Source organism: Trachemys scripta, chromosome 17 (assembly GCF_013100865.1).
Source record: "Trachemys scripta elegans isolate TJP31775 chromosome 17, CAS_Tse_1.0, whole genome shotgun sequence".
NCBI classification, from domain to species: Eukaryota; Metazoa; Chordata; order Testudines; family Emydidae; genus Trachemys; species Trachemys scripta.
Window position 1 is genome coordinate 1,921,551 of NC_048314.1, and position 13,055 is coordinate 1,934,605.

Consider the following 13,055-nt stretch of genomic DNA (forward strand, 5'->3'; position numbering starts at 1 on the left):
AAGTTAAATACAAGCATGGGCACCAAAAAATTACTAACGCTGGACTTTGCAAACCAGAAGAGAGACCAGTTCAGAGAACAGCGAGCAGGATATGAACGGAGCCTGTCACCAGTAGAGAGTTGGATCACATGTGTGTCAGGGTGACTGTAGGTTACCAACCAACTGCTGTTTGGTGTTCCCTCTTTGGAGAGGCTGGGGTCTCAGTCTTGCTCCTGATGGGAAGGTACCCACATCACAAGCATGAACACTGCAATTAGCATCGACTGCTCCCCTTGCTGGCAGCTGCCATGGAAGCCATAAGCTGACTGGCCTATTTATCTGTCTAAGAGCAGGAAGCCACAACGACAGCCATTCTGCATTAATAATGGCTCAGGTAAACCCTCGAAAACCAGCAGAAATACTCAGACCAGCCTCAGAACTGGCAGATTAGATTTAGAAACAAGATGAATTTTTCTAGACAATGCAAAGTGAATTGGTTCCCAAATTAGAAAATTCTAAAAATAGGGGCACTCTCTGAACTACTGTGGAGATCCCAAGGCCTGTGGACATCCTCTTGTGACCATCTTGGACTTTGCAGGAACACAAACTAAGGAAATTCCCACATAAAAATGTTGTTAGAATGCAGGCAGACATCCAGTTCTCTGGTTTGTCACTTTTCAAGAACAACTGGATATAAACAAAATGTAGAGACCCAGGAAACTCAGAGTTAAGTCTGCGCTTATAAGAGGTCCCCAAAGACACTACCTTAACTCTGCTGTCCAAGTGATGCCCTATTAAAAAAAGAAAGTCAGGATATCTTACTCATCTATAACACACGTAAACAGCATGGTGAAAGTGGACATTCCCCCCCCCCAAAAAAATCCTGCAACGAGCTGAGGATGCTCACGATCTCCCAGGGTGGGGCTCTATGATCCCATGTGTTGCCAATTAGCCATGAGCTAGCAATGTGTCCATGTGCAAACCTCCCAGATCATGAAATTACAACATTTCTGAGAAGAGGCAAGGCCAGCACAGTAACAAACCCTAGAAACAAATATGGGACACACATGAGAAAACCAGTGGTCTGTATTTCTGATCCTGTCCCTGAAAGGAGCAATGTCTCAAGGAGGTGGCTGTGCCTAGGACAGCGGCGTTAAGACCATCTAGTTACCGAACCTGTCAAATTCTGGATATTTGGGCCTCTTAACTCGGGATTTCCTAGTTTCTGACATGGTTTGTTCAGCTATTAACAATACACATTTCTACTGCAGTAGCACCAAGAGGCCAAACAGGTAGTGCCCCATTGTGCCAGGTGCTGTACAGCCCCGTGACCCTCCCTGGCCCCAGGAGCTTAGCCCCCGAACAGCCTCTGAGGGGCCCTTCCCTGGGATCATCCAGGCCGCTCACAACCTGCACGTCCCTGCACCGGGGGGTTTGGCGAGTCCAGGCAGCACCAGCGAGTCACACAGAGCAGGGCCTGGGGCGGCTCGTTCAGGGAGCGGGGCCGGCTCGGGGGCAGGGAGCCTGGCGGGGCCCGGTCGGGGGACGCGGCGCCGGCCCTGCCGCTCTCACTCACCAGCCCCAGGGCGGCGGGCGGCACCAGGCCGGTGCTCAGCGCGTGCCAGGCCGCCGAGAGCTCCGGGCCGGGCCCCGCCGCCTCCATCCGGCCCCGCGCGCCAGGAGGCTCTGAGGCGGGAGCGGGGCGGGGCCTGGGCCGGAGCGGGGCGGGGCGGGCGCTGGAGGCGGTTGGGGCGGGGCCTGGGCCGGAGCGGGCGGGGCGGGCGCTGGAGGCGGGGCCTGGGCCGGGGCGGGCGCTGGAGGCGGTCGGGGCGGGGCGGAGGCCGGGGAGCCGGAGCCGGGGCCGGGGGCGCGATGACTCAGCAGGGGGCGGCGCTGCAGAGCTACAACAACGAGCTGGTCAAGTGTGAGCGCGGGGCGGCGCGGGGGCAGCGGCCGGGGCAGGCCGTGGGGGGCCGTATTGGCGAACCGGGAAGTGGGCGGGCCCGGGCCAGGCCTCATGGCAAGGCCTGGGGAGGGCGGGGCCCCGGGCAGCAAAGGGGGCGGGGTCCGGGTGCCCCCGAGGGCCTGCCTCGCCCCGGCACGTGCTTGCGGGCTGGGCCCCGTCCCCAGGCACTGCGGGGGGGAAGGTGAAGGGGTCTAGGTTGCCTGGCCCAGCCGCTCCATGCAGACGGTGCCCCCGAGGGCCTGCCTCGCCCCCGGCCCGTGCTTGCGGGCTGGGCCCCGGGCCGCCCGTGGCCTGACTCGCCTCCTGCCCCAGGTATCGAGGAGCTGTGCGCCAAGCGGGAGGAGCTGAGCCGGCAGATCCAGCAGGAGGAGGAGGAGAAGAACAAGCTGCAGAACGACATCCGGCTCCTGACGGAGAAGCTGGCCCGCGTCAACGAGAGCCTGGCTCGCAAGATGGCCACCCGCAACGAGTTTGAGAAAACCATCGCCGAGACCGAGGCTGCCTACACGAAGGTATCTGGCCGCTGGAGGCTGGGCCGTTGGATGTCTCCCAGGCAGCCCCTTACGCGCGGGGGGCTTGTGTGTTGCTGCGAAAGCACAGCGGCAGGGCCGCTCTCTGCCCTTAGTAAGGCCTCACGTCTAGATCAAGCCCTAAACTGTAATCGGGAACCAGGGGAAAGCAGGGCTTTGTGCTGTGGCTGAACCAGAACTAGGTTCAAATCATTCCTTGGCCAAACCCCTCTGTCGCCTACAAACAGCTCTACGCAAGTAAGTTTACTGCCACACGCCAGGGCCTTCCTTCTGGGCATGGCACTTCCCACCTGGGGAAACGTTCCAGCTAAGGCCTCTCCACAGCTCTCCCAAAAGAGGGTTACCGCTGCCAGGAAAACAAATCACAATTTTGCAAAAAACGGGCACTGCACAGTTTGAACATGGGACTTTCAGACCCATACTACTGCCCTCTGCCACTTGACTGTGTTGCGGGTGGCTTGCTGGTCAGCATTAGAACAGGGGGAACTGGGATTCCTGCACTCTCCTCCTGGTTCTGGAAAGGCAGTGTGGCCTGTTGGTTAGAATAACAGCAACAGACCGGATAGGCAGGCTTGGCATGTTCATTTCAGAAGGCAGATTGGGTGAGACTTGGGGGTTTGAGGTTGGGGTTATGTTTCCAGTTCCACCTGAAGTGCAACCTCAGATGTCTTTCTTTGAGAGCCTTGTGCGTTCCCACTATGGGATGGAATTCCCCAGTGATGAGCAGGTGGAACCCTCCTGAAAGCTGTATCCCACCTCCCAGGGAATGCAGCCCTAGCTGCTTCCACTCCTTCACCATCACCACAGAGAGTAGAAGCAACCCTCTGCCATGGCTGTTGCTTTCCTAACCCCATTAGGCTTAGTTTGCCAAAAGTGTACGGACATGTAACTTTAGTTTGGATCTTAGGTAAATAGTATGGTTTTATAGTGTCTCCGAAAAGGGGTATTTCCCCAACTTTTTAATGTTCGAGCCTCCAGGCTTGCCCCATCATTAGGACTATGTCTGAACTGGACCCCCAAAAGGTGTTTGTCACAGGACATGCCTACCATGTAGCACCCTCTCCTGCCCTACGGTTGGCACTGCAGGCATTCCCTGCCTCAGTTGCTCTTCTCTCAGGGCCCTTAAGAACTCCACAAAGTCCAAGAGAGTGTGAGATATGAGGCACAGGTGTTCTTTATTCAATTAACTGTCTCTTTCCCTTTAAACGAGCTCCTCAGGGGTAGCCTGGGTTCAGACTCCCCTTAAAGGAGCCAGCAACTCTGTGCAGTGTTATAACAGATGTGCATTGTGCCGGCGGATCTCCCAAGTTGGATGCCTGTGTCCAGTGCTTAATTTCTGTCTTGTCAAACTCATTCCCTGGCCCAGTGTGCCACCCTTACAGCTTTTATCTCCCCACCAGGACTGCTGGCTCTGGCACACCTCATGGGAGAGGCCCTGATGGCTGTTGAACCTCTGGAGGGTCAGAGTTCTGTGCACCACTGGGAACAACCTTCCTCTGCACTGAAATGTGCAGCAAGGGGGGGTAAGCCATCAATTCCAGCCATGGCCTCAGCACTCAAGTGCTGGGTCTGGAATATCGGAGACCCCTCCATGTGATGTAAATAAAAATCAGCACAACACCACACCACATGTGGACAGCCTGACCAGTCTGAATTCATCTAGCTTCAGCAGCTAACATCAGACTGGGAATATGGCATACCTTTTTTACAGTGAGGGACATTAACCTTTGGAACAATTTACCAGGCTGACAGAGGACCTTTCAGAGATTCCAAGGCCAGAAGAGATCATTGTGATCATCTCGTTTGACCTCCTGTCTAACACAGGACAGAGACCTGCCCCAGTCGTCCCTACAGCAGAGCTTTTAGAAAAACATTGTCTTGATTTATAAATTGTCAGTGATGGAGAATCCACCACAACCCTTGGGAAACTGTTCTGGTGGTTAATTACTCTCATTGTAAAAAAAAAATTATACTTTATTTCCAGTCTGAATTTGTCTAGTTTCAACTTCCAGGCATTGGATCATCTTAGACCTTTCTCTGCTAGATGGAAGAGCCTGTCATCAATTATTTGTACCCCATGTAGGTACTTAAAGGCCGCAATCAAGTCACTCCTTAACTTTCTCTTTCTTAAGCTAAATAAATTCAACAACCTGAGTTCATCACTCTAAGGCAGGTTTCCCAATCCTTTAATCATCTCCTGGCTCTTCTCTGACCCCTCTCCAATGTATCAACATCCTTCTTAAATTGTGGTCACCAGAACTGGACACAGGGTTCCAGCAGCAGTCGCACCAGTGCCAAATCCAGAGGTAAAATAACCTCTCGATTCCTGCTTGAGATTCCCTTCTTCGTGCATCCAGGGATCTCATTTGCCCTTTTGGCCACTGCATCGCACTAAGATGTTCAGCTGATTATCCACCACAACCCCCAAATCTTTTTCAGAGTCACTGCTTCCCAGGATAGAGTTCCCCATCTTGTAAGTATGGCTGACATGCTTTGTTCCTAGATTTATACATTTACATTTAGCTGTATTAAAATGCATATTATTTGCTTGTGCCCCACTTACCAAACAGTCCAGACCTGTGCCAGGTGACCTTTCCTCTTCGTTATATACCAGTTAGAGGAGGGTTCCATAGCTTGCACCTGGGAGTGCCATCCCATGAGTGTGAATGCACAAGGGCAACTCTTGAAGATCAACAGTTACTGTTAAGTAACCTCTCCCTCTGCCTCAGGGAAGAGAGATGGGGCTTTGGCCAGTAATAAAGGTTTTGAAGGGAACAGAAATAGCAACAGCACGCCATGGAAGAGGAGAATTGAACGTGCAGACTCCTGGCTCCAACCCCTGTGCACAGCCCCCTAGGGTACAGGGTATTATCCCTGTCTACCACCAGCATTCTATGCATGGCCCACAGTGCCTTGTCCATTCCTAGCAAAACCTGCGATTGTCTCAGCCTGGCACCGCTCCAGCTAAGGACTCTTACTCATACAGTGCTTTGAACCCTCCTTATACTTAGGACAGCCTCATGGCTTCAGGGTGTGCTTGCTGCTGTCTCACACAAGGCAAAAGCTTAGGGAGGGGTAAGGTGCTGTGATCTCCCTAAGGAACACCTCCGGCTCTGTGGTTGTGTTGTGTGGGAAGTGTCACCTGAACTGCCTTTCCTGCTGCTGCGGTGTTTGGTGTTTGCGTTTTGGGAACAGAAGTCTCCCATTCTGGAAGGGTGAGAGGCGCACAGGGCTGGGCTGAATACCAGCAGCTTTCACTCCAAGGTGAATGAAGCTTTGGGTGTGTCAATTACCAGCTCTCTGCTACTGTCCTAGATACTCAAACATTGTAAAAGACCAGGCTTGAAAAACCTACTCAACAAGGGTGAGTGAGGCCCTTTTCTTTTCACGTGTGTGGGCTGGGGTCAAGGGGCAGTGCCGGCAGAGAGCAGCTGAAGCAGATAGTTCTGCAGTGTCGGGGGACAGGCAGGGGAAGGTAAAATGGGGCTTAGCCTGGGCCACTGCTCTCCTCCCCACCTCCTGGATCCAGACCGCTCCCCAGGGCACTAGTATCCATGCAGCCTCCCCCTGTGAGAGAGACTGCAGGGGGAGCCAGCTCGAGAGTGAAGCCTCCGGAGCTGCAGGACAGGTTCAAGAAGGCACCTGCGTGATGATGTCATGGAAGTCCCACACTGGATTCCTTGCACTATGACTGAGTGACTTCTTCCTCCCCACTCCCCGCCGCCCTTGTTTTTCCCTTTCAGTTATTCCCCCTCATAACACTTAAAGGTTTAGAACAACAAAACCAAACCAAAAACCTGGGGGAACTAAGGTGCTATTTGCTGCCATCACATCACTTGTTGTGCTTGTGTATTCTGTCCCTTTCCCTACTGCTCTTCACGGCAGGGACTGTCTTACTCTACGGCTGTCTGGTGCCTAGCACAGTGGGGCCCCTTCCCGGGGGCCTCCAGCTCCGACCAGACCGGAATAACCCTGAGAATGAATAACCGTGCCGTCTACTGCTGAGGAAGTTCAGCTTCCATTTTAAAAAGAGTTCTTCACCAATATGCTTTAAACTAGCTCCCATGCCAGGGCTGGGTGCTGGCGTGTGCAGACAGATCGCTCCAGTGCCTCTGCTCCAGCTCCCCAAGGCGGCAGCAGGATGAAAATGACTAGGTTCTGGTTAGTTTCGTGGCTAAGGGTTCTCACCCTCTGGGGAGTAGCGGAAATGTGAATAATCGGGGCCAATGAGAAAGCTGGAACACTGCTATTCACACAGAGGGCACCCAAAACCAGAGGGGGGTAAAGGGGTAGTCACAGCAGGCTTATAGCAAGGGCAGAGAAGGAAGATTGCTTCTTCCCTCCCCCCGAGAGCAGCCAGGAGTGGAAAAAGAGAGCTACTTCTGCCTTCCACCTGCTAGAGCAGGAACAGGCTCTTATTAGAGGTGATGAGTGGAGTCGGTCATGGGAGGGTTCCAGTAGGAATCCCAGCCCTCTCCTTAGCCACAGGCATTGGTGGGGGGCCGAGCGTCTCTGCATGGCTGTCAGGTAAGCCCTGAATGGGGCTGTATCATTAGTTGCTTTAGCTATTAATTGGCATCTAATTTCTATATATAAAGCAAACTGGGCATGGTATTTGGCTCCTGGGCATAATGAAAAGTGTTTCTGCCCCAGCCTTGCATGTCCTGAGCTCTGTGTGGTTAACCAGACCTCTAGAGCACAGTCTCACCCTGGTGAGCACCAGGGCCGCCTCCTCTGGTCTCCACTGGCTGGTACGACTTTCCGCTATCTTAGCCTCATCGCCTCGCTGTCTCCTTTTGTGTCATTGTCAAATCCCAGGCTGAAGCTGGCTGTCCTCTCCCAGCCCCTTCCTCAAAGGCTGAAGCTTGGAAAAATTCATGCATGAAAATGGAAATGTTGATAAACATTATCCCAAGAGAGTGAATTCTGGAACAATAGTTATTCCTATTTTGAGCATACACTTTGGTGAGACACTGGTAAAACTCCCATCCACATGGTGTAATTGGCTCTGAATTTCAGTAAGTAACTGACATTTGAGGACATGGGTGACAAAATACTTGGCAGATCTCTGCCAGCCCCAGCCCCGTGACTGTTGGACAGTTCTGAGGAGTCTGGACTATGCCCCACCTTCGCCCAAAGCTTCATTTCTGTGCAAACTGATGTTCCACATCACCCCTAAGTCTACTCAGCATTTTCTTGATGACCAAACAACAAAAAAGGCCATTTTCTGCAAACGCAGCTGATGTTCTGTTACACGTAATTGTTTTTAAAATAACTACCAGTGAGCTCCGTTGCATCCTGTCAGTCCCGTGCGTTGTGGGCTGTCTGGGTCAAGGACAGTCTGCTTGGTGATTTGTCTGTACAGTAGCTAGCACAATAGGGCCGTGACCCTTGGCTGCAGTTCTGGACACTACCACAAATCAAATAATAAAGATCTACAGAAAATCTAGCTGCTTCTCAGGCAATTTGCGAACAGGAAAATGGTGAAATATATCGGAGCTGCTTGGTAGCAGTAGTTCAGCTGTAATGACCCCTCAGGCTAACAGTCACGGGGATAGGGTGCTTGTGGTGATCAGAGATGTTTGTAAGCTGTAGCCAGTCAAATCCAGTTTCTTATTCAAGGAGCTCTTACAAAATGGAAATGACAAGTCACATCAGTTTGCACAGAAATTAAACTTTGGACCAGGGAGGGCATAGCCCAGGCTCTTCAGAACTGTCCAGCAGTCACAGGGCCACGGCTTGCGGTGAGACAGCCTCAAAACTCAGTTACATATTGAAATCAAGACAGTTACAGTGGGGGTGGGGGGAAATCAGAGTTGTGTTTGTGCTCAGAAAAGTGCATTATTAAAATGAGGAATAAATGTTTAGAAATTTCATCATAATGGAAATGTAACACTTATGCATGATTTTTTTTTTTTAAACTAGGTCAGCCTATGAATAAGGAGAAGTCCGTCCTTCCTCAGGAAAAACCAAGGAGGAGGAAGTGCTCTCTGTCCACTAGCTCTGTGGTTAGAGCACTCACAGTCTGTAGGGGGAACTGGGTTAAATCTCCATGCTGCCTGAATCAGACCAGGAACTTGAAGTTGGATCGCCCGTGTCCCAGAAGAGGGCCCTAGCCCCAGTGGGGCTCTGTTCATATGAAATACTTCAGTAGCCACTGGAGTGTAAGATTGGATGTCTAACAAATACAGTTGAGTTCAACTCCAAGTTACTGATTGGATGCAGGACTCTCTGGGTTATGCTGCAAGTCAGATTGGATAATCAGGGTCACTTCTGGCCTTAACATCTATAAACGACAGTGTTTGCCAGTTACATTTTTAACTGTATTTAAAGAAATCGCCTTTGTTAATATTGCTAGATGCTAGTGCCAGAAGGGACGGTTGTGACCATCTAGTCTGACCTGCATAACACAGCCAGAGAACGTTCATCCAGTGGTGCCTGCCTTGAGCCTGGAACGTGGGTCTGACCTAGAGCAAGAGACACCCAGGCTTGAGTTCAAGGCTCAGAGTGCTGGAGACTCACTCACTCTCTTGGCAACTTGTTCAAAATCTGGCTCAGGCTCAGAGAAACGCTCAGTTTCCATAAAACGAGTAACTTGTTTCCTGTCCTCCCAGATCCTGGAGAGTTCCCAGACGCTGCTCAACGTCCTGAAGAAGGAAGCTGGGAATCTGAGCAGAGCCACAGAACTGAAAAGTAGCATCACGAAGGAGAGCTGAACATTTGGACTCAAACGGTCTGTCAGTCACCCTAGGGAGCTGCAGCGCTTTCTGACCCTGGCCCACGCTGGGGCTTGGAGTGGAAGCAATGTGAAATAAAGTCTTCCTTTTGCAAATGTAAATGTTCATTTCAGAACGGCCTCAGCGCCAGGTGGGAATCCATTCCACTTCAAGCCACATCCAGCAAAACTCAGGATGGGTGTGTAACAAGTGCCAGTAAAGGGGGCCATGATGCTGGGGGAGTGCAACTCTGCCTAGAAGCAGCAGCCTCGGGCAGTAGTGTGACTGGGGACGGTAGCACTTTCCCCTTCAGTTGCTCCTGGGGAGATTCTGCAGGACTGTGCGCCTGCCGAAAACGCTGCCGCCCCGCAGAAGTCCTGTGCTTCCCTGCAGAAAATGGGGGTGGACGTGGGGATGACCATGGGTGCAGTTTCAGGGGAGATCGCCCCCCCCCCCCAAGCCCGAGGCAAGGCCCAGGGTTACATATTTTTGCAAGTGCAGAGCTGCCCAGCTGAAGGAGGCTGCCTCTAGGCTCTGCTGAATCTGCAGCTGAATGCCACCTGCTGGGTCCTACTGCCAGTTGGGTTCCCCTTCTGTGTGCTGGGAGCCGTCCCGTTTTCTGTGCAACAGAGAGTGCCTGCCCTGGGGAAGAGGCAGAACCGTAGGGAAGGAAGGGGGTGGAATAGAGCGGGGGGAGGGGGAAATCGCAGGGGGAAGTGGTAGCCCAGCATGCAGTGACCCCTCAGCAGCAGCTGGGGCTTCCCTTTTAAGCAGGCCCATTGAACCCTCACCCTGACAAGCCCCACACACCTGGACCCCCAACCAGCTGCACCCCCACCCACCCCACTGAGCCCCAGCCACCTTCTGGATCCCCTGCAGAGTCCCATTGCACCTAGATCCCCGCTGAGCTGCCAGAATGCAGATTGCCCCCCACACAAACCTGCTGGGCTGAGCCTGCCCACCTGCACCTGGCACGGAGTGGCAGGGCCCCAGGGTGTTTCTGGGGCAGGGGCAGCCTCACTTCCAAGTCCCTGTACCAGGGGAGGTGAGGGCTTCAGTGTGATCTCCCACCTCCATGCAGTCAGCGGTCTGTGCTCCCCAGTGCCATGCTAGAGCCACATGTATTTATTGACAAACAACATTTGCAGAATTTTAAAAGATGGCACCCGTCATTTTTAATTTTTTGGCACCGCATTCGCTCCGGAGCAAGCCAGCAGCTGGTTTGCTGGGGCAGGAGCAGTTTCCTCTGTGCAGAGGACTGGGAAGCGTGCAAGCAGCAAGCCGGCACTCCCAGGCAGAGGCAAGGTGGCATGTGCTCGGCCCAGGGAGGCGTGGAGCAGCTGCGCCCAGCAGGCCGGGAGTGGGGAGCAGGGGCACAGTTTGTTCCCAGGGTGCAGCAGGAGGGGAGGGGCTGGCTGGGAGGTGGCAGCCGCAGAGCACACCCTGGAGCTGGGAGGTGTGTAACAAGGGGGTAGGGAGCAGCAGCGCTCTGAGCTAGGGGGAGCTCTCAGGGGAGGCAGCACCTCCCCAGGAGGGGGAAGTCTAGACCTGCCGTTCTCAATGGGGGGGCTGCAGCCCCCTGCAGGACCCCACCGGGCTGAAATCCCCAAGCCCTGGCACCCCACGAGCACTGGTTGCCTCCCCCATCATTGCAGTGCCAGGGGGGGGCAGTCCCACCCCCTGGCCAGGCCGGAGTCCCGCAGTGTGGGCAGCGGCTGCTGTGGCTGGTGTCATGGAGCAGGCAGCCACCGCCTTCCCCAGCTGCTGCTACTGCTCACGCAGCAGGTAAGAGCCGCCCAGGCAGGGGGACCCTATGCTGTGGCCGGCGGAGCCCTTGGGGAGCCTTCCTGACACGGAGCCCTTAGCTACCCCCTCTTCACCCTGAGTTTCCGCCCACAGCCCCTAGCGACCCCCTCCCTGCACCCTGAGCTACCCCCATCCGCCCACAGCCCCTAGCTACCTCCTCCCTGCACCCTGAGCTACCCCCGTCCCCACACAACCCCAGCTACCTCCTCCCTGCACCCTGAGCTACCCCGAGCTACCCCCGTCCACACACAACCCCAGCTACCTCCTCCCTGCACCCTGAGCTACCCCCGTCCGCACACAACCCCAGCTACCTCCTCCCTGCACCCTGAGCAACCCCCGTCCGCACACGACCCCAGCTACCTCCTCCCTGCACCCGGAGCTACCCCCGTCCGCCCACAGCCCCTAGCGACCCCCTCCCTGCACCCGGAGCTACCCCCGTCCGCACACAACCCCTAGCGACCCTCTCCCTGCACCCTGAGCTACCCCCGTCCGCACACAACCCCAGCTACCCCCTCCCTGCACCATGAGCTACCCCCGTCCGCACACAACCCCAGCTACCTCCTCCCTGCACCCTGAGCTACCCCCGTCCGCCCACAACCCCAGCTACCTCCACCCTGCACCCTGAGCTACCACCGTCCGCACACAACCCCAGCTACCTCCTCCCTGCACCCTGAGCTACCCCCGTCCGCCCACAGCCCCTAGCGACCCCCTCCCTGCACCCTGAGCTACCCCCGTCCGCGCACAGCCCCCAGCTACCCCCTCCCTGCACCCTGAGCTACCCCCGTCCGCACACAACCCCTAGCTACCTCCTCCCTGCACCCTGAGCTACCCCCGTCCGCCCACAACCCCAGCTACCTCCTCCCTGCACCCTGAGCTACCCCCGTCCGCACACAGCCCCTAGCGACCCTCTCCCTGCACCCTGAGCAGTTTTCAAACCTTTTGAGCTGAACCCCCACCACACACAGCCCAGAGTTGGTGACCTGCTGAGGTGAGTCAGGGGGTGGCGGTGGTGCTGGCTCCCTGGACCCTGCTGTGCGGAGCTGGCCCAAGCCCCACCGGCTCCTGCCCCCCCAAAACAGAAGTCAATCTATGCCTATGCCTGAGGGCCCACCCCCGGCCTGAAGCTCTGAGTTACCTCCTCCCTCACTGGGCCCTGGAGTTTTTAACAGCACATTGAGGAGGGTCTCACAGCAAAAGTCTAGAGCAGAGGTTCGCAATCTAAGTATAGTAGCCTCAGGGCCCCCCTTGAAACAAGACATTGGCCATGTGCATCTGTGCGCCAGGAGCTGGGCAGCTGCCCTGAGCACTCGTGCCAGGCTGGAGTCACTGGACCTGCCGTCCCCGTAAAACGGCAGCGTGCAAGTCATGGCAGAGCACTGCTGATTGGCTGACATGGCTCCTGGCACGGTCAGAACTGGAGTCAGGGCCAGTTCGCTGCGTTAATAACTTAAAATTCAACTAAGCAACTTCCTTCCCCTGGCTGGAGGTTTTGCTGAGCTGCAGCTCCAGGGAAAGCTCCAAGGACTAGCACCGAGGAACGGGCTCCGGTAGGACTGCTCTGGTCAGCAGAACAGGAGGAAAGCACCTCCTGACGGGGTTCCCTTTGAATGAGCTCCCTGCGCCCTCGAGATTTCAACAGGGTCACCCTTTGGTCCATGGCAGAAGGATCTGCCTTGTTCCAGCCAAGCATCTGTGAGCTACTAGGAATGCTGCTAACACGCTCCCATGCCCTATAGCCCAGTGGTTCTCAAACTTTTGTCCTGGTGTCCCCTTTCACGCAGCAAACCCGAGTGTGACCCTCCTTATCAATTAAAAACACTTTTTATATATTTAACACCATTATAAATCCTGGAAGCAAAGCGGGGCTTGGGGTGGAGGCTGACACCTCGTGACCCCCTCAGGGGTCCCAACCTCCAGTTTGAGAACCCCTGGTAACTACAGATTAAATGCACTTTGATTTATGCCAGTGGTTTTCAAACATTTTAGACTGCATACGCCTTTCCAAATAACACAGTTACTGCATATGACCTCTCTCTTCATAGGTACAAGTCTTACTAA

The 13,055-nt window shown here is 54.7% G+C and overlaps 2 protein-coding genes across 4 annotated transcripts in view; one reads left to right on the forward strand and one right to left on the reverse strand.

Annotated features, from left to right (window-relative positions):
• The window catches only part of ANAPC2 (anaphase promoting complex subunit 2), a 35,052-nt gene that overhangs the window by 19,463 nt on the left and 2,534 nt on the right, over positions 1-13,055 (reverse strand). Inside the window, exon 1 of one of the 2 annotated variants that reach the window (XM_034793272.1) lies at positions 1,556-1,705. The exons of the other annotated variant lie outside the window; for it this stretch is intronic. Within the exon in view, the coding sequence (XP_034649163.1) occupies positions 1,556-1,642 (87 nt within the window). The 5' untranslated portion in view covers positions 1,643-1,705. Of the gene's footprint in view, positions 1-1,555; positions 1,706-13,055 lie in introns of those variants that run through there. 2 annotated transcript variants of the gene reach the window in all.
• On the forward strand, positions 1,781-9,307 carry SSNA1 (SS nuclear autoantigen 1). Of its 2 annotated transcripts, none has more exons than XM_034793276.1 (3): positions 1,781-1,903; positions 2,258-2,457; positions 9,090-9,307. In XM_034793276.1, exons 1-3 carry the CDS (start codon positions 1,852-1,854, stop codon positions 9,189-9,191), a joined length of 354 nt encoding a protein of 117 aa, XP_034649167.1. In that variant the 5' UTR covers positions 1,781-1,851; the 3' UTR covers positions 9,192-9,307. The 2 variants fall into 2 exon arrangements, with proteins under 2 accessions (XP_034649167.1, XP_034649166.1); XM_034793275.1 differs by lacking the exon at positions 1,781-1,903 and adding an exon at positions 1,982-2,103 and having other exon boundaries at positions 2,196-2,457.